Source organism: Macaca nemestrina, chromosome 5 (genome assembly GCF_043159975.1).
Source record: "Macaca nemestrina isolate mMacNem1 chromosome 5, mMacNem.hap1, whole genome shotgun sequence".
NCBI lineage: Eukaryota > Metazoa > Chordata > Mammalia > Primates > Cercopithecidae > Macaca > Macaca nemestrina.
Window position 1 is genome coordinate 97225551 of NC_092129.1, and position 22822 is coordinate 97248372.

The 22822-nt window shown below is 40.3% G+C and overlaps 1 protein-coding gene across 1 annotated transcript; it reads right to left on the reverse strand.

The window, feature by feature from the left end:
* Positions 1-1776: 1776 nt before the first annotated feature.
* LOC105496380 (peptidase M20 domain containing 2) lies at positions 1777-22393 on the reverse strand. Its single transcript, XM_011766766.3, has 7 exons — positions 21804-22393; positions 19018-19166; positions 14739-14881; positions 13003-13157; positions 9428-9563; positions 5675-5782; positions 1777-5460 (listed from the first exon to the last, which is right to left on the reverse strand). Exons 1-7 carry the CDS (start codon positions 22266-22268, stop codon positions 5306-5308), a joined length of 1311 nt encoding a protein of 436 aa, XP_011765068.1. The 5' UTR covers positions 22269-22393; the 3' UTR covers positions 1777-5305.
* Positions 22394-22822: the final 429 nt, after the last annotated feature.

The window sequence follows — 22822 nt, forward strand, 5'->3', positions numbered from 1 at the left end:
AGAACACACAACCCACCTATAAGCCTTCAAAAACTATGGCAAACACAGCAAATAGCTGCTGTGAGTAACTGCTCCATATCTGAAGAACGCCATGGCTCCACAATCATTTACCACCACACAACGTTCAGAGATAACGGGACTCGGATATTAGTTTAAAGCATTAGGTTTCAACTGCATCTGAGTTCACTTCTTCCTGGCATCCTATCGTGCTCTCAGGCAATGAGCAAACTTTCATTCATTCATTCATTCATTCATTCATTCATTGAGACGGAGTCTCGCTGTTGTCAGCCCGGGCAGGGGTGCAATGGCGTGATCTCGGCTCACTGCAACCTCTGCCACCTGGATTCCAGCAATTCTCCTGCCTCAGCCTCCCGAGTAGCTGAGATTACAGGTGCCCACCACCACACCCAGCTAATTTGTGTATTTTTTTTACTAGAAACGGGGTTTCACCATGTTGGCCAGGTGGTCTCAAACTCCTGACCTCAGGTGATCCACCCACCTTGGCCTCCCAAAGTGCTGATTACAGGTGTGAGCCACCGTGCCCGGCCCAATGAGCAAACTCTTAACTATTTATACGCAAGGATTTTTACTCAGCTTCTAATCAAACTCTTTAAGGTTCCGTACTCTAACACATGATCTTTCTTCAAGGAAAGTGTCAGACCAGATGACATGCCATGAGGCTACTGTTAATCCTGAATCCTTATCATTTCAGGCAATAACCAGTGAGTCAATTTAGAAGCTTTGGTTTATCTTAAATAAATGCAAATGGAAAAGATGCAGGTTTTTAACTCTTTTCCATTCTCTTGAGCTAAATATGTTGTCAGTGGCCAACAACACAACAAACAGAAAAAAAATTCAAACTCCCAAATGCGACTGTTCATCAAGGGAGGCAATGTCTACTGTCTCTGACCTCAACAAGATTATTGTCCACTTAAGACCCTGACCTGATAATCTCTATTTTATATTTCTGAGGTTTCTTTTATAAGGTGGTTAGGTGCTTTGATCTATTGAACTAACAAAAGCTAATCTTACATATTAATCTCTTTAAAAAAAGAACAGATTTGGGCTCTATTTTGAAAGCCAGTCTAAGGCTGGGTTCAGTGGCTCATGCCCTAATCCTAGTCTTTTGGGAGGCCAAAGCAGGAGGATCGCTTGAGCTCAGGAGTTTGAGATCCCATCTGTATAAAAAGTTTAAAAATTAGCTGGGCACATGCCTATAGTTCCAGCTACTCAGGAGGCTGAGGCAGGAGGATTGCTTGAGCCTAGAAGGTGAGGCTGCAGTGGGTCGTGATCACAACACTGACTGTACTCCAGCCTGGTTGACAGCGAGACACTGTCTCCAAAAGTAAGAATAAAAATAAAAAACCAGTTTAAACAAAGAAACATGGACATTTGTGACTTTTCTCATATGAGGCACTTATACTTTAACCAGGATCTAAAAACCTGTTCCATTGCATTTGTGTTATTACATGGAATTACTCTGTATTGAAGGTGGAAACTTTTTTTAAAAAAGGACTCAATACTATAACTCTGTATTTACCTCCTGTCATGTACAATTTGCACTGTAATTTTTTAGCTTCTGAGACTAGTGAAACATTCATTTTTCAACAAAAGAACTTAATTGTTCTTTTAAAATATATGACACATAATAGAAAAGCAAGTCAACATCTATGATACTGATGCATAAGAAAAAGTATAGTGTATCACAATGGATTTCGGTAATTGTGCTTTATCTTCATATATATCTTCATGTCATTAAAAAAGCAAGACAATTGCTATCAGATAAACATGTTTATTATAGATTTTTCATACATATTTTATGTACCTATTAAAATATTACAAAAAAGCTTATAATCTGATGGTAGTAGACTGCTTACTTGAAAATATTTTCATATATACCAAAATACACCATCCTCAACTATATAATTGGACTGCAAAATGCTTGCTATGAAGTATGTAATAAAGAAGCAGTTTATCATACCTTACAACCTTATAAAGGGTTGCTATCTAGTACAAAGATAACATTTATCTTACAACAAAAATCTGATAGTTTTAAAGGTTAGTCTTATGTAGGATATTTTCCAAAAGACTAAAGAGGTAATTCAGGTAAAAAGTTAGAAATGTATAAAACACCATCAGACAGGTTTTTAAAAAAGAACATATTACAAAATTAGACAATCATCCTTAAAAAAAAAAACTTTTTGCATCAATTTCTGCTTTTCAAAGTGACTAAAGTGACTGAAGTATTTTTAAATATTTCAGAAACACTTCCTCAAAAATTTTCAAGATGGTAGCTTTCAGATGTTCCCTCAGTCCCAGCGTTGCTCAGATGAATAAATCTCGTGAGAACTTACTACCCACCACAAGCTTTCTGGGGCACACACAGTGTCTTTTTTTTTTTTTTTTTTTTAACAGGCACAGAGACTCATCATTTTTATTTGGATAACCAAGGGTCTCCAAATTATATTGAAAAACAAATCCTAATTAATATCACTCTTGTAAAAAAGTTGAGCACACTTTTCACAAATGATTTATGTAAAAGAGAAGAAAATACACGTAATTTTACATAATATCTTAAACTCTTTAATTCCCTACCACACACATTTTGTCTTTTGTTTTCTTTCAGTTTTCTACAATTTCCAATTTGTACCTGTGTTTAACACTGCTTTAGTGTGCTAAAGACATTAACTGATTGCTTTTCTAAATCTAAGGATTATATAGTTTTAGTATAAATATATATCACATATTTTCATAAAATTTTGACAAAACCAAATAAGCAAGCCTTATTTTAAGTCCATGTTCCTGCCACTGTTTACAAAATCTGATTTAATGATCAAAAAATTCTTGGTTGTCACTCTTCTGTTACAACAATCTTCCTTCTGAACTGCCACCCAGTTTTTACATAACAAGCAATAGAAAAACCAAAGAAATTATGTTAATCTTAGTTCTTCCTCTTGCAGTGTCTTTCCTTCTTACACCCAGTGCTTAGAAATATGCACTCCTCAACCAATGTTCACTGAACTCAACTGCTGAAATTGTAACAGTTAAAATATCAACACAACTCTTAATAAATAAACATTCCTTTGGGAAATTGTGGGAGATCAAAACACTTTTAAGTATATACAAGTATTCATAAACATAAAATATTCTAGTTTATCCTAATGCCCTAGCTCTTATGAGTGTTACAGAGACAATTAAAAAGGGAAAATTTCTTGAGTAGTTCACATAATGTGGAGAATTTGTTAAAACTGAAAGGCAGTCCAAAATTTTTAAAAGGCATACTAAATATTAGCTATACTCACTATTACATGGTATATAGCAATTTAGTAATTCATAGTACCACATAATTATTTTACTTTAAAAGCAGGTCCCATATTAAGGCCCGCTTTTAAAATTACCACTAAAAAGAAAATATTCTCAATTTGTATATTTAAACCATTAATTTAGATAATATCTTTTAAAGTCTATAAATTCAACACAGCCAAGAGTTGGTATTTGAGAAAAAGGTTTCAGTACAGGGCATGAACAATGAAAAACTATAAAGGCGTGTAATAAAAATGTTCCATAAAAACAAAAGATATCTCAAGCAGGTCCACCTATACCTCTAGTTTAGGTTAGAAACTAATTCCGCATTTTAAGAATCGTATAATTTTCCCGGTGAAACCCCGCCTCTGCTAAAAAAAATACAAAAAAACTAGCTGGGCGAGGTGGTGGGCGCCTGTAGTCCCAGCTACTCGGGAGGCTGAGGCAGGAGAATGGCGTAAACCTGGGAGGCGGAGCTTGCAGTGAGCTGAGATCCGGCCACTGCACTCCAGCCTGGGCGACAGAGTGAGACTCCGTCTCAAAAAAAAAAAAAAAAAAAAGAATCGTATAATTTTAAACTTTGCACTAAGTCAGCCTAACCTTTTTAAAAAATGAGTCAGGGCCAGGTGCAGTGCCTCAAGCCTGTAATCCCAGTGCTTTAAGAGGTTGAGGTAGGAGGACTGCTTGACTCCAGGAGTTCGAGGCTGCAGTGTGCTGTGATTACACCACTGCACTCCAGCCTGGGAAACAGAGCAAGAACCTGCCCATTAAAAAACAAAACAAAAATGGGCAGGTGTGGTGTCTCATACCTGAAATCCCAACACTTTGGGAGGCCAAGACAGGAGGATTGCTTGAGCCCAGGAGTTTGAGACCAGCCTGGAAGATATAGTGAGCCCCTGTCTCTATTATGTAAAAAAATAAAAAGTTTTTTTAAAAAGAGGTTTTCTTATGTGTACCCAAAGCAAAGTAGTAAGTATATCTTTTCTTCTCCAGGCTGTACAAGAGATGACTATAATCACAATTAAAACTCATCTTAGGATCATGGTCCATCCACGAAGCTACTTTAAACTTTGATGATTCCAAGCAAGGAAGCAATATTTGCTTAATCAAAAAGTACTGAATATTCAGAGTAAGCAATATGCTAGACACTGTAACAATTTAAAAATACCAACACACGTGTGTATTAAAAAGACACTGGCAGGCCGGGTGTGGTGGCTCATGCCTGTAATCCCAGCACTTCAGGAGGCCAAGGCGGGTGCATCACCTGAGGTCAGGAGTTCGAGACCAGCCTGGCCAACATGGTGAAATGCTGTCTCTACTGAAAATACAAAAATTAGCTGGGCATGGCGCCACACACCTGTAATCCCAGCTACTCGGGAGGCTGAGGCAAGACAATCACTTGAATCTGGGAGGCAGAGGTTGCAGTGAGCCGAGATCATGTTACTATACTTCAGCCTAGGCAACAGAGCGAGACTCTGTCTTAAAAAAAAAAAAAGAAAGATACTGGCTTCAAATATACAATCTGGTAGAGGAATAATACACGATTAGAGAACAAGTTTACCACCCTATACCACAAAACACTCTCATAGGTGTCAATTCTGAATACAAGGTTTGAAATCTCTTAAGCTTTTAAAAATACAGACAACATGTAAGGCTTATAAAAAGATTTATTAAAATATTTTATTAAAATGATGCCATGTATCCTCCAGGTAGTTTAAGAAATGGTATCACTACTGTGAAGGTGAGTGGTTGTGGGGGGAAAGAAAAGAAATGGCATCACATATCAGCTCCTGTAATATCATAATCCCATCGAGTAGATTTGCAAAAATTTTCACTTCAGATATGAGGTAATATGTTTTCTCCACACCCTGTCTTCACTTATCAGGTAAAAAGAATTTGACCTCCTTTAAGATTAAAAAACAAGCATGCCTTCATTAAAAGAGATTAAAAGAAAAAAATCATCACATCTTCTTGATTTATAAGCGGTCCCTAAGTCTTCCTTCTATTCTACTGCATTTACAAACTGTTCTTCTTGAAGTTTCAGTTTAAAGTCCTCTCTGATTCTTTCCAGTAACTCTGGTTTAAAAATAACATCCAGTGCTGTCATTGCCAGGGCTTTGGCCGTCCGCAAAGTGTAGAACTGAGCTTCCTGTGACCCTAAAAGGTAAAGAAAATAAAATACCTTCTTACTTATTTAAACTGTATTTAATTTCACAGGTTAGTTATCCGTATCTCAACTGGCTCTCCAACTGCCCCCCACAGTGCAGTATTCACTGAGGTGATGTTATGTAGTGAAACAGTAGGTTAAACAGAAAGGCAGCTACTACAGAAGAGTGTGCGTGCCAAAACGGTCACATACAACAACACTTACCAGCAGCTTCAGTGTACTGTTCAGTGTGATTCAAGGCATTAGATCCAATGTGAAAATATGGATGAATTCCAGGAACCACAAAAGTAACATTTCCAAAATCTGTAGATCCTTGGAACACACAAAGGAAAAAAAGTCTATTTAAGTATATGTGGTTAAGTATTCTTGAGTTATGAAGTCACAGTCCCTGTTAGAAGAGACCCAGAGAAGTGAGCTTCTTGGAGAGTTGTCCATATGCTCGTGTTTTCATGGGCTCACCTTCCACTGAGTCCGCCACACACTCCCCTGCATCAGTCACATCTCTCATGAAGGTCACTGCAAACCTGTCCTTGCCTGGTCTCAAGGCTTTTACCGGCCCTCTTAGGCAGCACTCCACACTGTCACTTACTCCCTTTCTTCTCTTCTGTGACACAGCACTTGCATGGTTTCCCTTCTGCCTCTCTGATGGCCCCTTCTTCTGTCTCTCTTGGGGATACAGCCCCCTCTACCTGACGATGAAATATTAGTTATGGGAGACTCCATTCCAGGCCCCTTTCTCTTCTCACTGTATATTCTTTCTGAAGATTTTGTCCGTATGTATTGCTTCAAATAATCACCAACTCAAATCTCTTCCCAGTCTCTTCTAAATTCCATGCTCATACATCCAGTTGCCAGCCTGGTATCTTCTCTTGGATGTCTTCAAGGTAGACCAAACTTAACATATCTAAAGTTAAACTCATGATCTTTCTCCTCTTCCACCTCCACCCCACCTATCAACAGTATCTGCCAAATATCTCAGAATCCTAACGCTCTTTGCATCACCAACACCTGTCTCCAGTCTATGCGATTATCTCTTGCCTGAACTAAAAGTTTCCTAATTGGTCTAGCAGCATCTACTCTATTTGCTGATTTTTTTTTTCAATCTTCATTTACCTTTCCAACCTGATCTCATACCACGTTCCCACTACCCTCGATGCCCCAGCCACTCTAGACACTCACTATGCTCTCCCCGTCACAGGACCGTCACATGCTATCCCTGCATCATCCCTGTAACTCTTACTTAACCTTCAAATTCCAACTTAAGCATCATTTTCTCAGCAAAGCTTTACTTACTTCACCTCCTCATAAAGTGAAATTCCTCTAGGACAGGCTCTCACAGAGATGTATTGCTGTCCTTTACAGTACTTTTTGATTTTCCATGTATTGGATGATTTGGTTCATGCTTATCTCAGAAACTAGATTATGAGGCTGTATACAGCAAGAAATAGTATTTGAAATGACTGTGCATCTAGCTTCTCACAGGATTGACACACAGACTCTTGCTGAAGAAATCACAGTAAAAACAAAGCCTTATGTTCACTCAATGGATATTTACTGAATGTTTATTACATGTCAAACACCATGCAGGCAAAGTTAGACTACACAGTGAGTGGTAAGAGAATAAAGGAATATGTAACAAAGAGTAGCTAACATTTATCTGGAATACTACATTCCAAACACAATCCTCAGTGCTTTGTATGTATTCTCATTAACATTTAGAACAGTTTCCATTTTAAATATGAAAAAACCAAGGCTTATGGGTATTAAATAACATGCTGATAGTCTCACAGCTGCTAGTTATGTGGCAAATGCAGACTGAGGCCAGACTTTGAGGCATAGTAGCCTCTATAAAAGTACTGCTTCAGAAAATATTCGCTAAGCACTTAACTGTGCCAGAAACGGCTCCAGACACTGAGGATGCACAGTGATGGGACATCAGTGAACAGGACGGAAAAAAGCCTCTCTGGTGTTTAAAGAGTCTAAACAGTCTGAGTGTGAAAACGAAACAAAACAAAATAGGATGGACAAGAAAAAGCCTGTTGCCGATTTTAAGATCTTACTAGTGGAGCTAGACCCTAGAGCCTATAAATCATACCAAAATCACAGCCACTTTATCCTACTGATTTGTCCATTATATAAAACCCAAACCCAGGGTAGGGCTGTCCGTGTGTCTTCCCTTCTTTAGCTAGACTGCAGAAACCTGCTAGGGTAAAAGAAGAGAACCATGAAGACTGCCTTAACAACAAATTCATGATCTTCAATGCTGAGCTGAGCGCTCATGCTGTCCAGAAACAAAAGAAAACATGAAACTCCGATGTCCCTGGCCAACTCCTCTCAGTGGCAATTCTCTCTCAATCCCTCAGCCCTGCCAGCTCAATGCTTACTGTGTGCTACTTCCTAAAGGGAAAGTCTCTGAACTCCCTGAACTTCTTCCTAAACAGTACATCTACTTCTCAAGTATCTTCCCTTAAAAACTATTTTCGTGGCCAGGCACGGTGGCTCATGCCTGTAATCCCAGCACTTTGGAAGGCCGAGGAGGGCAGATCACGAGGTCAGGAGACTGAGACCATCCTGGCTAACACAGTTAAACCACATCTCTACTAAAAATAAAAAAAATAAAACTAGCCGGGCGTGGTTTCGGGTGCCTGTAGTCCCAGCTACTCGGGAGGCTGAGGCAGGAGAATGGCGTGAACCTGGGAGGCAAAGCTTGTAATGAGCTGAGATCACGCCACTGCACTCCAGCCTGGGCGACAAAGTGAGACTCCGTCTCAAAAACAAAAAACAAAAAACAAAAACTATTTTCTTTTCCATATTTCCCTCAGGCTTGTATCCACTCTATTTTTCTTGAAAGCTAACTCTCTTGAAAAAGAATAGTCTTCCTTTGCTACTTCCACTATCTCACCAGTCAATGCACTGGGTAGAGAAGTGAGACCCAGCATCTGGTACCACTGGTCTTGTACTATTTTCTTCCAGACAATTTGTGAATTTCTAATTACTAGAATCCAGCGGACACTAGACCATAGTCTCTACAGCACCTAATATGTTTACACCTCCTTCTCTTCGGTAAGTTCTGTTCTCCCTTGGCTTCCATGACTCTCCTTCTCCTCTCTCCTGATTGTCTGGCTTTCACTCTGTTGACTGTTGACTACCAATGTCTGATCTCTGGGAATCTTCTTCCTTTATGTATTTGGGCAACCTCGTCGACATCTTCTATTACCTTTCGTATATGGACAACTCCTAAATCTCCAAACTAGACATCTTTTTGGGTTCTAAATTTAACAGGTACTGAACAGCTCCACTTAGAAATACTATAAGCACCTCAAGTTTAACATACTAGTTTATAACAACCCCCTCTTACCCTAACCTGCTCTTTCTCTTGAACTCCTTATCTTAATGAAAGACAATGACACCCCATTTCACCACCAAGTCCTTTCGGGCCTACTTCATCAACATCTATTTTTAAAACAGAAGATACATCTCTAACTTGCAAATGTGTTAGTAATAATATGCTTTTAAAAGGAAAAAAAACTAACATAACCCCAAATATGCTTATTTCAATTCTAGTTGTCTGTTGCTCCCCAGAAACTGAAAATGCCCCAGATAACTAAGTACTTAGTAACCTGCTTATAGTGATGACTGAGAATGAATTAAAATTCTATATCCCACCTTAGCCACTTACTTAACAATTAAAACTAAAGAAACTTAAACATTAGAAGATATTTAGAATATAGACTAAAATGTAGGTTGACTATTTCTAAAATCAAATTGGCTCGTTTGACATTCTACACTCACTTGAGTCCATTAGTTTCTTTCTCCTAATCATAAAGTTTGTGAAAATATTAAAAAATGTCAGCAGTACCTCCCTACCTCCCAAACCATTAAATAAAACCAATTTAACCAAAGACGGTATTTCTCTTCCTCAAATAGCTCAATATATTAAAAAAAGAACTTAATTACCTGAAGGGCCATTCAACATTGTATCTTCTGAAATGAATTCTATTCCTAGTTTTCTTCCATTTTCCATATAGGCTTTCCACAGGCTCTTATTGGGAAGGACATTGTAATAATCATGTGCTCCACTTTTAATTTCCACCTAATAAAAAATTGCAAAACAAACTTTGAAATAAAAAACTCAAATTCACTATCTAATTTTCAAACCAGTGATTGTTCTCTAATAAGAAGAGGTTTTAAGAGAAGATACTTTCCCTTCCAGATATAAACACTCTCAAATCTCTTGCCTTAAAAAAGAAAAAAAGAAAAGAAAAAAAAGAAGATGTATTTTCTATAACGAGAGCTCCTAGGCCTCTATCTCTTTTATATTACATATACACTAAACCCCACAATGTCACCAAGCTCTGTACTAGCTAGCGAGTGTCAACTTTAGTCACCTAGATAGGGTGTGAGGAGGGCCCAGAAATTTTTATTAATTTTTATTTATTTTATTTTTGAGATGGAGTCTCACTCTGTTGCCCAGGCTGGAGTGCAGTGGTGCGATCTCAGTTCACCGCAATCTCCGCCTCCCAGGTTCAAGTGATTCTCCTGCCTTAGCCTCCCAAGTAGCTGGGATTACAGGCACTAGCTGCCAAGCCCAGTTAATTGTTTATGTATTTTAGTAGAGATGGGGTTTCGCCATGTTGGCCAGGCTGGTCTCGAACTCCTGACTTCAGGTGATCTGCCTGCCTCGGCCTCCCAAAGTCCTGGGATTACAGGCGTGAGCCACTGCGACCAATCTAATTTTTATTTTAACCAGCACCCTCCAAGACATTCTGACATAGGTGACCCAAAAACCACACTCTGAGGAACACTGCTCTAGGATTCAGTCTCCAAAAAAAAGAAATTAAGCTTTCCTAATATTCAATATGCAAACTGACACTGACATCACTGCCTGGTGTGAGAGGTAGAAAAGCACTCTGAGGGAAACGTAGAAGATTTGCAATGAGGAAGGGTTGACAACAGTCCTCATTTATTAATTTCAGTATATAAAGATACGGAAGCAGCTTTTATGTGCCCAGTTAAGTGGATTTACAGACTCAGTTTTGATTAAATGAAAACTGGCAATATTCCCTCAAACTAAAGATAACACCAATATTAGCAAAAGCCAATCATAAAATGGCAGAGATGACATTTCTTTTAGCAACATCTATGGTAGAAACTATGACAACTGAATCAGACCTTACAAGTCAGCCAAATGTAAGAAACTACTAAAAGATTATTTAAAATATAGATTCAGGCCAGGCAAGGTGGCTCACACCTGCAATCCCAGAACTTTGGGAGGCCAAAGCAGGGGGATCACTTGAACCCAGGAGTTTTGAGACCAGTCTGGGCAACATAGGGAGATCCTATCTCTACAAAAAACTTTAAAATTAAATTAAATTAAATATAGATTCAAATCCAGTAACAACAAACCTTACCATAAGGGAATACTGTATGCCTTGAGATATTGCCTAATGATAATAGTTCACATGCATACGTATTTCACAAATAAATATTTATAATTATAAATAAATAAGGGAATAAATATTTAGTTTTTACTGTCTAGGCTATGGACGCTTCATAGTTTTCATTCACTAAATCTATACCCATCTGCTCTAGTCGCAAATGAGAATACATCTTTGTTCCTACATCTGTCCACATGTTTATCTATTCACTACAACACAACGTAAGCTTTTATATTCTTATCTTTGCTGACTATATTCCCTAAGAACTGTCAGTCTCTGTCCTTCCCATGCATATCTGAAAGTACATTCACCCTTCAAAACTCAATTCAGGTCTGCAGTCTTCCACAAAACCTTGCTCCAAGGTTAACTGCCCCAGACCACTCTTTCCCACCTCTGATCCTCATGACGCATTCCATACTACTTTCAGGACACATAACATATGCTTTCTGAGAATTACTGCTACTGTGAGATACTGCTACTACATGAATTAATCATACATCTCTAGACTAATAAGAACAGAAAAAAGGTAATATAAATGAAGGCTGGGCTCTAAACCCTTCAGAAACATTATCTCATTTAATTCTCATAAGAACCCTAAGATAGACTATTATCATCTTCATTTTTCAAGCAAGAAAATGGAGGGCCAAAGACACTAAACATTTCTAAAGGTTATAGAATCAGCTAGGCTGAGAGTTATGGGTCAAGATCCTGTTTCTCCAACTAGACCTAAACAGGCTCCCTCCAGGGCAAGATTCTTATCTTGTATAATTCTAAAACTCACTCCACTTTACGCAGTACATGAATGGTATTTAAATACTGCTAACTTTATGGTTCAAAACCAGCTGGCGTGGTAGCTCACACCTGTAATCCCAGCACTTTGGGAGGTTGAGGCGGGTGGATCATGAGGTCAGGAGTTCGAGACCAGCCTGGTCAACATGGTGAAACCTCATCTCTACTAAAGATACAAAAAAATAGCTGGGTGTGGAGGCACGTGCCTGTAATCCCAGCTAGTCAAGAGGCTGAGGCAGGAGAATTGCTTGAACCTGCAAGGTAGAGGTTGCAGTGAGCCGAGATCATGCCACTGCACTCTAGCCTGGGCCGGGGTGAGACTCCATCTCAAAAAAAAAAAAAAAAAAATTAGCTGGGTATGGTGGCACGCGCCTATAGTCCCAGCTACTTGGGAGGCTGTGGCATGAGAATCGCTTGAACCCAGGAGGCAGAGGTTGCGTTGAGCCAAAATCGCACCATTGCACTCCAGCCTGGGCAACAGAGCAAGACTCTGTCTCAAAAACAAACAAACAAACAAAACAAATCAATAAAACCTCTTAACTAACTTACGTGTCTATTTTATCTTCCATTCCAGCAAGCCATAGTATTTATATCACTACTATATACATCCTAACTTCAAAAATAGCTTTCACTGGCTGGGCAAGGTGTTTCATGCCTATAATCCCAGTACTTTAGAAGGCTGAGGTGGGTGGATCGCTTGAGCTCAGGAGTTTGAGACCAGCCTGGGCAACATGGTGAGACCCTGTCTCCACAAAAAGATACCAAAAATGAGCCAGGTGTGGTGGTGCATGCTTGTAGTCCCAGCTACTCAGCGGGCTGAGGTGGGAGGCAGAGGTGAGAGGATCGCTTGAGCCTGGAAGGCAGAGGTTGTAGTGAGCCAAGATCGTGCCACCACACTCCAGCCTGGGCAATAGAGCAAGACCCTGCTCCCCCTCCAAAAAAAAAAAAAAGTTTTTGCTGATTTTGCCACAAAGTTTCCTTTATAGAAACTACATAGAGCAATTCTAAAAGTATAACTGCCAACAAGGAAGAATATTAACTTGTAAAAAGTCAGGGATTCTAGCACAGAAGTATCAGAATTATTCTAATTACTATATAAGTAAGATGACCTGTCATCTTCCCTGTTGCAGGCACTGAGGAGTGAAACATGTAAAAATTAAAGACTTTCACATTAACTATTCAGCCAACAAATTCTGCATATTCAACATGTCACCAAATAAGAGTCAAGTTAGGTTTCAATCTAACAGCACTAGCCCACATGTATACCTCTGATTGTAACTTAGATTAAGTTTTAAAAGTTCTTACTGTGCACCCTGAAGCCAAAGCTGCAGCTCTGAAGCAATCTTCTGCCTTTTTGGTCAAAACTTGAAGTTCTTTCATTGAAGGTGCACGGAAGTAATAGATTAATTCAGAATAAGAGGGAATGATATTGGGTTTTACACCACCATTTTTTATTATACCTATAAAAAGAACCAAATTACTAGAATTAAGCTTGGTGACCATTTATTTAAGCTTAAATACACCCATTAAGTTTTTCAGCCAATATGTTCATAAAGAAAAATAATTTAAACTTACTAGCTCCACAAATATACCAATCAAAGATTTTGATACATTGTACAACTGAAATTTCTGTACATAGGGTGATATTTTTTGACTGATAAGAAAAAAATAATTACCCATATGTACTTCATTCAAAGGAATTTATATAATGTTAAGAAATTATGTTACAGACTATAATGAAACTTAAAAATTACATAACCACACACACACAAAAAAACTTAGTAACATCTTAAGCTTTCTGGAAAAGATTTTGCCATACCTCCACAACGGTATGAGGTTCTATAATTACCCTCCTACCTCAGGAATCCCATGAACATTTTAAATGGCATTTAGCTCTAGAAAAATAATTTTCATGCCAAGAAAAAAACCAATGCAGGTCAAAGATCACTAAGTATTATCAACTGTCAAAACAAATGCATTTATTTAGAATTATAAAGAATTAAGATTTATTCATTTGAAGTCCTAACTAAAATAGATACGAAAAATCCAATGTCATATGACCTACTTTAAAAAAATATTTCTACACGTTCCTGTTTGTTCCTTTTAAAGAAACTAAGGCAGGAAAACTGGTAAAAGTACAATTACAAATTGACCTCAGGCTATGGCAAAATCAGGTAAAGAATAGATATCAAAATATAACAATTTCCTAAATCATAAGGAAATAAATTAAAAAACAGAAGTGTGCCTCCAAGACAGTACTTTATAACTGTATTTATATTATGGTGACATATGTATAATTTTAAAAGACACTATTCAGAACCAGGCTTGGTGGCTCACACCTATAATTCCAGTACTTTGGGAGGCTGAGGTGGGCAGATCACTTGAGGCCAGGAGTTTGAGACCAGCCTGGCCAACATAGCAAGACCCCATCTCTGCAAAAAATACAAATATTAGCTGGGTGTGGTGGTACTCGCCTGCCTGTAATCCCAGCTAACTGGGAGGCTGAAGCAGGAGGATCACTTGAACCCAGGAAGTGGAAGTTGCAGTGAGCCGAGATTGCACCACTGCACTCCAGCCTGGGCAATAGAGCAAGACTGTCTCAAAAACAAAAAAACACTCAAAAAAAGATATTACTCAGGACTAACAGCACTTAAATAAAACTAGCAGTTACTATACATTTTTTTAATTGAGGAAGTGACAAAATTTGGTTATCAATAAGAAATAATGAGGACAACTGGAAAATCAAGATCCAATTTTCAAACACCCACTGAAAGAACACAGTTCCTTACATAAAACCTTTATCTTTGATACACAAAGATGACATTCCATTTATGTACAATAATCGAAACTCTTTCTACCCATATATAGACAAACATCTTAGTATCCTGTCACATTAATTTCTGAAAATATGCTTAAAAATCGGAATATTCATATGAAGTACAAAAATATTTCCAAATTTTTAAAAATTGAATATTAAATAATTATACTGCACTAAACTCTAGTAAGCACCATCTATTATAGAAGGTATTTGACATTCATACCATGAACTCTCCAGGTTGGTTTCATTTGCTGTCTGAACACAGACAGATTGTTATAGGCCAGCACAGCAGCATCTAATGCATTTAATCCTTCCCAGGGATAAGCAGCAGAATGAGATGCTTTTCCATAGTATTTCACAGTCACACTAGGAAATGAAAAATCATTTGAAATTACTTTTCTTATTATTGCTAAAGTAGTCAGAATTACCCAACTACTATTCAAAATTAATTCACATTGCTGGACTTTTGATTTGCAAATTATTTGTAGTAATAACACTACAATTTATTTATGTTAGATATAGTTTATTATTAGGTAACATAGTGCTTGACACAAAGAAAGCATTCCCAAAAAAGAGAGAAAAAGAGAACAGATTAAATGTATACACAATTTAATTCAAACAAACATGCAATACGGTATCAGGTGCTGAAATTACCAAAATTAAAAAAAAATAGATCCTGTATGTATGTACACAGCATTGTGATGATTCTGTATCAAAAGTCTGCAAAAAATCAGAAATTCTGTCTGAAGAGGTGGAAGGTCAGGAAAGACAGAAAGGAGTTACTATTTGAAGTGGGTTAAGACAACCTCTGAAAATCAGATTATATTCAATGTTATCACAAGATACCCTAGTATTAAAGCAGTATCTGATATTTTATTAATGTTCCAAAATGCCTATATCACTAATATTTTACGTTTTTATAAATTGTTACTCCACTTACAAATAGTTCTCACACCAGTCTAACTGCTCTAATACAATAAAAAAAAAAAAACAAGATTAGAGAAAGGATTGCGTGTTGAATAGTTACTTATAAAGCTCTGTGATTGACTTGCCTAGATAACACTTTTTAAGCCTGATTAATAGTACCCACATTTAGATGATTAAAAAACCAATCTGGACTTACTTTAATGGGTTAGATTCAGGAGTCCTTAGAATGCTTACGATACTTCTTAACTGATTCCAGACATTTTATTAGCAGGACAAAAATCAAGTAAAAATATCAAACATGTATTAGATTTCAGGATACTGCATTGTTATTTCCTTGATATATATCTTATCACCATGACCTTGAAATGAATTTTTTTTTGGATACTCATCTTGCTCTGTCACCCCGGCTGGAGTGCAGTGGTGCGATCACAGCTCACTGCAGTCTCAACCTCCCAAGTTCAAGCAATCCTCCTCTGCCTCAGCCTCCCACAGATGAATAGCTGAGACCACAGGAGTGCTCCATGCCCAGTTAATTTTTTATTTTTTTGTAGAGACAGGGTCTCACTATGTTACCCAGGCTGGTCATGAACTCCTGGGCTCAAGAGACTCTCTTGCCTTGACCTCCCTAAGACAGGAGAATCCCTTGAACCCAGTGGCAGAGGTTGCAGTGAGCTGAGATTGTGCCACTGTACTCCAGCCTGGGTGACAAAACGAGACTCTCTTGAAAAAAAAAAAAAAAAAAAAAAGAATTTTTAAGAAAAGTGGATTAGTAATTAAAAAAAAAAAAAGGAATTCTTGATCTTGTTCTTTTTTTTTGAGGTGGAGTTTCACTTGTCGGGCAGCCAGGCTGGAGTGCAGTGGCGCAATCTCGGCTCACTGCAACCTCTGCCTCCCTGGTTCAAGCAATTCTCCTGCCTCAGCCTCCCGAGTAGCTGGGATTACAGGCGCCCACCACCATGCCCAGCTAATTTCTGTATTTTTAGTAGAGATGGGGTTTTGCCAAGTTGGCCAGGCTAGTCTCGTACTCCTAACCTCAGGTGATCCACCCATCTCAGCCTCCCAAAGTGCTAGGATTACAGGTGTGAGCCATTGCGCCTGACCTCTCTTTTCTATCTTAAAAGATGACCAAAGAAGACCAGGTGTGATGACTCATGCCTGTAACCCCAGCACTATGGGTGGCTGAGGTGGGTGGATCACTTGAGGTTAGGAGTTCAAGACCAGCCTGGCCAACATGGTGAAACCCCGTCTCTACTAAAAGTATAAAAATCAGCTGGGCGCTGTGGTGCATGCCTGTAATCCCAGCTACTCGGGAGGCTGAGGAAGGAGAATCACTTGAACCTGGGATGCAGAGGTTGCAGTGAGCCAAGATCGTGCCACCACACTCCAATCTGAGCAACTGAATGAGACTCAGTCTCAAAAAAAAACAAAAGATGATCAATGAGAAAGCTAAGAAGGCAGACACTAAAAGGAGGCCTGGGGTCAAGTGCGCTAACTTCAGAACCAAGACCACGACGCCTAACCCTAAGTCCCAGAAGGGTAATGAGCTGCAGAGCCTGCCTGCATATGCAGGCCCCTTCTAGTCAAAGGCAAGGGCAGAAATTTCTAATCCCATTGTTTTCTAGAGATGGACTAGTTTACCACTATCCTTGAAACCAAAGTTCAAAGATTCCTCCTACTGTCACAGTACCAATTCCCAGTGATAAGAAGGAAGATATCCTAATAGTTAAAATGATTGAAAACAGGGCCTGGTAAGGTGCTAAGAGGTGGGATACCTGGGTACAATCTAGAAGCACTGCTGTGATGGTTCTGCCATCACTCCTTAGGTACCAGCTACTTCTGAGGAAAACACACGGTTTTGCTGAAGCAGCTAAGCAGTGGCTCCTTGTGCCTGGACCATTAACTACTATTGCTGCGGGAAGTCAGGGACCCCAAACGGAGGGACTGGCTGAAGCCGTGACAGAGGAACATAAATTGTGAAGATTTCATGGACACTTATTAGTTCCCCAAATCAATACTTTTATAATTTCTTACACCTGTCTTTACTGCAATCTCTGAATATAAATTGTGAAGATTTCATGGACACTCATCACTTCCCCAATCAATACCCTTGTGATTTCCTACGCCTGTCTTTAATTTCTTAATCCTGTCATCTTTGTAAGCTGAGGAGGATGAATGTCACCTCAGGACCCTGTGATGATTACATTAACTGCACAAATTGTTTGTAGAGCATGTGTGTTTGAACAATATGAAATCTGGGCATCTTGAAAAAAGAACAGGGTAACAGCAATGTTCAGGTAACAAGAGAGATAAGACTTCTGGCCACCGGTAAGCCAGACGGAACAGAGCTATATTTCTCTTCTTTCAAAGGCAAATAGGAAAAATATCGCTGAATTCTTTTTCTCAGCAAGGAACATCCCTGAGAAAGAGAATAAGCCCTGAGGGTAGGCCTATAGACGGCCCCCTTAAGGTGGCCACCTTTCACGGTCGAAGCCAAAGGGATGAAATAAGCCCTGGTCTCTTATAGCGCTCCCAGGATTATTAGGATGAGGAAACTCCCACCTAATAAATTTTGGTCATACAGGTTGTCTGCTCTCAAACCCTGTTTCCTGATAAGATGTTATCAATGGCAATGTGTGCCCGAAACTTCATTAGCAAGTTTAATTTTGCCCCATCCTGTGGTCCTGTGATCTCGCCCTGCCTCCACTTGCTTTGTGATATTTTATTACCTTGTGAAGTATGTGATCTCTGTGACCCACACCCTATTCATGCAATCCCTCCCCTTTTGAAAATCGCTAATAAAAACTTGCTGGTTTTACGGCTCTCCGAGCGGACACCCAGCTTTAAATTTCTCTCTCTTGTGCTCTTTCCCTTTATTTCTCAAACCATCCGAGACGCCTACGAAATAGAAAAGAACCCATGATAAATATCGGGGGTGGGATTTTCCCCCGATATACTATGGTTACTACTATGGTTGAAATTTCTGGTATAAAAAATCCAAACCACTTCAATGATGTATGCTCCTAGGTACTAAAAAGTGAGTTCTTCAACATAAAGACAGACAAATAAAAGGATTCAGTACCAGACAAATCGGAAAAGCACAGAATGAGAAGTTCCACAAAAATCACAGCTACTCATGTTCCATATTCTCTCTCAGGACATAATTTATCCTCTTTGCAAAGAACTCAAATTAAAGTAAATAAAATGGAGAAGGGTGTTTTCTTCCCATATCTAATAGAACGATCTCTTGCAAATCTATTCAGTTGCAAAGACAATTTTATATCAAAGGACAGATGTTTTCCAGACACCAGACTATTGACAGTTCAAAAGAGAACTTGTCAACATGTTATTCCTATGGTTTCTAAGTGCTACTACTTTAATACTCCAATTATGAACACCATAATGAATCTCAATTAAAAGAGGCTTGCCAAATGTCACTCCATAGATCAAGACATCTTGTTATTGTCTTTCAATTTACTTCTTAAATGTACAAATGAGTCTTCATCTCTGGTTTAGACATAAGAGTATTCTATAAACTGTGTTCCCCTAAGAAGTTTATCTTCAACTTGATTACTTACTCATGTTCAGCCATATCTGGTAGATAAGCAGCATTCTCTTGTGATGGATGGGCCATAAAAACAACATCAAGATTTGTAAAAGCCCCTGCTTCAATTAAATCAATTTTGCCACCACCATCTTCTTCTGCAGGGGTTCCCAGGACAATTACCTAGAAAGAAATACTCATGTCAGGGAAAAACAACAAAATCCTCATAGGAAAACATCAAACAGGTTCACTTGCATATGTATTCACAATCTACATTAAACTCCTTAACCTATTGAGAGGTTTTGTTCTATGACGCTTACGCAGTGGGCATCAAAAAATGGTGCTAAATTAATCACAAAATGTACACTGTTATACCAACTTGGTGCAAAGTATGTACTAAAGACACTATAAAAAGCTTTTCCCAATTTTACAAGTCAACTAATGGCAAAGATAAAAAAAAAATACTATAAGTTTAGTTCCTCCAAATTTGTTTCATAAAGCTTCCTCTCGACTAAGCCTTTCAGTGTATGTATATAATTATTCTTAAGTACTTTATAGGTCAGGAACTTTCTGGTAACTTACTACTTATCCTCACAACAACCCTGTGAGGTAGGTGGGCGATCTCTATCATCATTTTACAGGGGGTGTTTTTGAGGAATTGAGTGAAGTGTCTTGCCCCAGGTCACAGAGCAAGTCTTCAAGCAGAATTAGGATTAGATGTCCTGACCTTCTGGCCTCAACTCTGATTCTTTACTGGGCTACCTACTTTAAAACTCTTAACTCATTAATCCTTTATGAAGAACATTAAACAAGTCTTAATGCCATAGTTAGAAACAGCCAACTATTACACAAACTTACTAATTCGATTCCACCAGTTCAACCAGGCAGATTTATTGGTCACCAAACACCTAATTAAACAAAAGAGAACTTTACAGAATAAACATTTTACTTTGATATTTAAGTTTAACTTCTTCAAACAATTTTAAAAATCAAAATAAACAACTAATATATTTTCAAGATCATGTATAAGAACACAATGAAACAAGCTGGAAAAAAGTCTTGGCTTGGAAAGGAAATCAACTTAAATTCCATTTTCAGATAATTAAAAACTTAACCTTGCTAAAACTGAGAACAACCATTTGAAATTAGAAGTGTGGGCTGGGAGCGGTGACTCATGCCTGTAATCCTAGCACTTTGGGAGGCCAAGGCGGGCGGATTACCTGAGGTCCGGAGTTCGATACCAGCCTGGCCAACATGGCTAAATCCAGTCTCTACTAAAAAATGCAAAAATTAGCTGGGCATGGTGGCACGCACCTGTAATCCCAGCTCAGGAGGCTGAGGCATGAGGATTGCTTGAACGCGGGAGGTGGAGGTTGCAGTGAGCCGAGATAGCACCACTGCACTTGGCCTGGACGACAGAATGAGGCTCTCCAAAAAAAAAAAAAAAAGTGTATTACAATTTCCCAAAGTCTAGCTTTTTTTGGTGGTTCTAGCGGTTCTACAGTGCTCAAACTCTGACATGAAGCTGCTCTTTTTTTTTTTTTTTTTTTCAGACGGAGTCTCGCTCTGTCGCCCAGGCTGGACTGCAGTGGCGCAATATCGGCTCACTGCAACCTCTGCCTCCTGGGTTCAAGCGATTCTCCTGCCTCAGCCTCCCAAGTAGCTGGGATTACAGGCGTGAGCCACCATGCCCAGTTATTTGTTGTTGTTGTTGTATTTTAGTAGACACAGGGGTTTCACCATGGTGGCCAGGCGGGTCTCGAACTCCAGACCTCAACTGATCCCCCCACAGCTCTTCATTCTTAACCCTTAACTCATTACATACGATGTGCCTCTCGCTGACTACTCAGAACCTTTCAGAAACGCGGTTGAAGCGAAATCTTTCCAGTATTTTGTGACATGGCAAAGGATGCTCCCCCCAACCCAAACAAAAACCTAACAAATACAAAAACAAGCCCCCAGAGACAGAAAAGAGAAGGCAACTAAAGTGAAAAAGCCACAAAAGATGTAGTGTTAGGATAAAAGAGGAAGGTTACCGACACTGGGGAAAATGAGCTAAAGAGTATGAAAATAAAACATTTGTTTTCCCCTTAACCTGAATGACGACTGAATCTTAGCTCACAGTGTAGAATATACCATCTGGAAAAACAGAGTAACACAGGATTAAACTTGCCCCACGAAAAACATAAACGACATTTCCCCGTTTAAAAAGACGAGATATTTCTTAAAATCATAAGACAAAATAAAAATTAAGACTTAAGGATATATTAAGCATCTATGTATAATGCTCATTCACTTCCCCTCTATTTGTATACTTCTAGGGGTTTGGTGGTTTAGCGACTGAAAATTCCTATCTAAATACCAATGACTTGGATCACAACATTTCCCAGGACTGCCACAAACAAAAGATTTGGAGACGAATAAAAAGGGGCCGTACGATTCCCTACAAAAAGTTATTTCCTTCTGGGATTGATGGCACAACCTTGTCAGCAAATTGCGGTGGCCTCTCAGTTACCAAAAATAACCCGTAATACACACCAGGCTTGGGTGTAAGTTCTTTCCTAAGGGAACAACTCAGCAGAGCTGTTTACAACGAGAGAGGAGGAAACAATAATCTGCAAGATGTTGCTAGGTCAGCAACGCGAACCGACTTTGACTGGCGGTTCAGCTCTGCTCCTGCGCAGAGGCGAGGCCCTTAGGTTTACCGCGGTCCCGCACACACCTGTCACGGGCGGAAGGGCACCGAGACGCGCGGGACGCACCAGGGTCCCGCCCTTCCCGGGCAGTCGGATGGGGTCCCGCACCCGGGCCCCACCTCACCTTCACGGGCGGAGGCGGCCTGGGGAGGCCCTCCAGGGCCCCCCTCACGCCCAGCGCGGCCGCCGCCCCGACCTCGGCGATGAGGTTGTGGCCGCAGGCGTGGCCGATGCCAGGCAGCGCGTCGTACTCGCAGAGGAAGCCCAGGTGCAGCGGGCGTGGCGCGGCGCTCGGCGCCCGGGCCTCCGGCGGCTCCCACTCGGCGCGGAAGGCCGTGGGCAGCTGGTAATGCGGCTGCACTGCCCAGGAGGCGGCTGGCGGCTCCCGCTCGAAGAAGTGCGTCAGCACGCGGTGGGCATGGTGCTCCTCGTAGGCCAGCTCGGGCTGGCTCCAGATCGCGCGACTCAGGGCCCCCAGCCGCTCGGCCGCCTCGTCGATGCACTCCGCCGCGCGCAGCTTCAGTAGCTCCAGCTCGGAGCCGCCATCGTATGCGCCCCCTTCCACGGACCGCTCCACTCCTGGCCTCATGCTGCTCGAGCCAGCTGCTCTCGGTGCCCTCTCGCTCCCTCGCTCGGCTGCAGGTAGCAACCGCCCGCGCACGCGCCCAGCGGCCTCCAAGACCCCGGCGGAGCACGCCCGCCCGCCGCCCACCACACAGCTCCCGAGGCGCCGCCTCCAGTCCCGGGGCCGCCCCCGGCGCCCCGCGGGAAACGCTGGCGGCCGCTGGCACCCTGCCAGGCGCTCTGCCCCGCTGTGGGGTTTTGGGGGGGGGCTGTGGAGAAGGCGGGGCTCGGGACTCTACCACCTCCTTGGCTGCTCTGGCCTTCTGAGTTATGCTCTAAGATTATCGCTTACTTTTCCGTTGTTGCTTACTTCCCACAGCAGCAGAATGAGAACGGTTTTATTAGTTAATAGCCATCAGAGACAGACCAAGTGGAACATAGTCCTCGGAAAAACGCCACTCTCTAGCATTAGTAATTAAAAACCTCACCAGGTTTGTATTTCCTGAAGTAGGCCATCAGTGTCAATGCTGTACTAAGGACGGTACTATACGTAAGTTTCGGTACTGCCCCCACTTTCTT

Coding starts and splice junctions, on each gene's coding strand:
- LOC105496380 (XM_011766766.3), bottom strand. CDS start 22,268: ATGAGGCCAGGAGTGGAGCGGTCCGTGGAAGGGGGCGCATACGATGGC. Junction 5,783..9,427: donor AATGTTGAATGGCCCTTCAG/GTAATTAAGTTC, acceptor GTGTGTTCCAAG/GATCTACAGATTTTGGAAAT. Junction 5,461..5,674: donor ACAGTACACTGAAGCTGCTG/GTAAGTGTTGTT, acceptor TTTACCTTTTAG/GGTCACAGGAAGCTCAGTTC.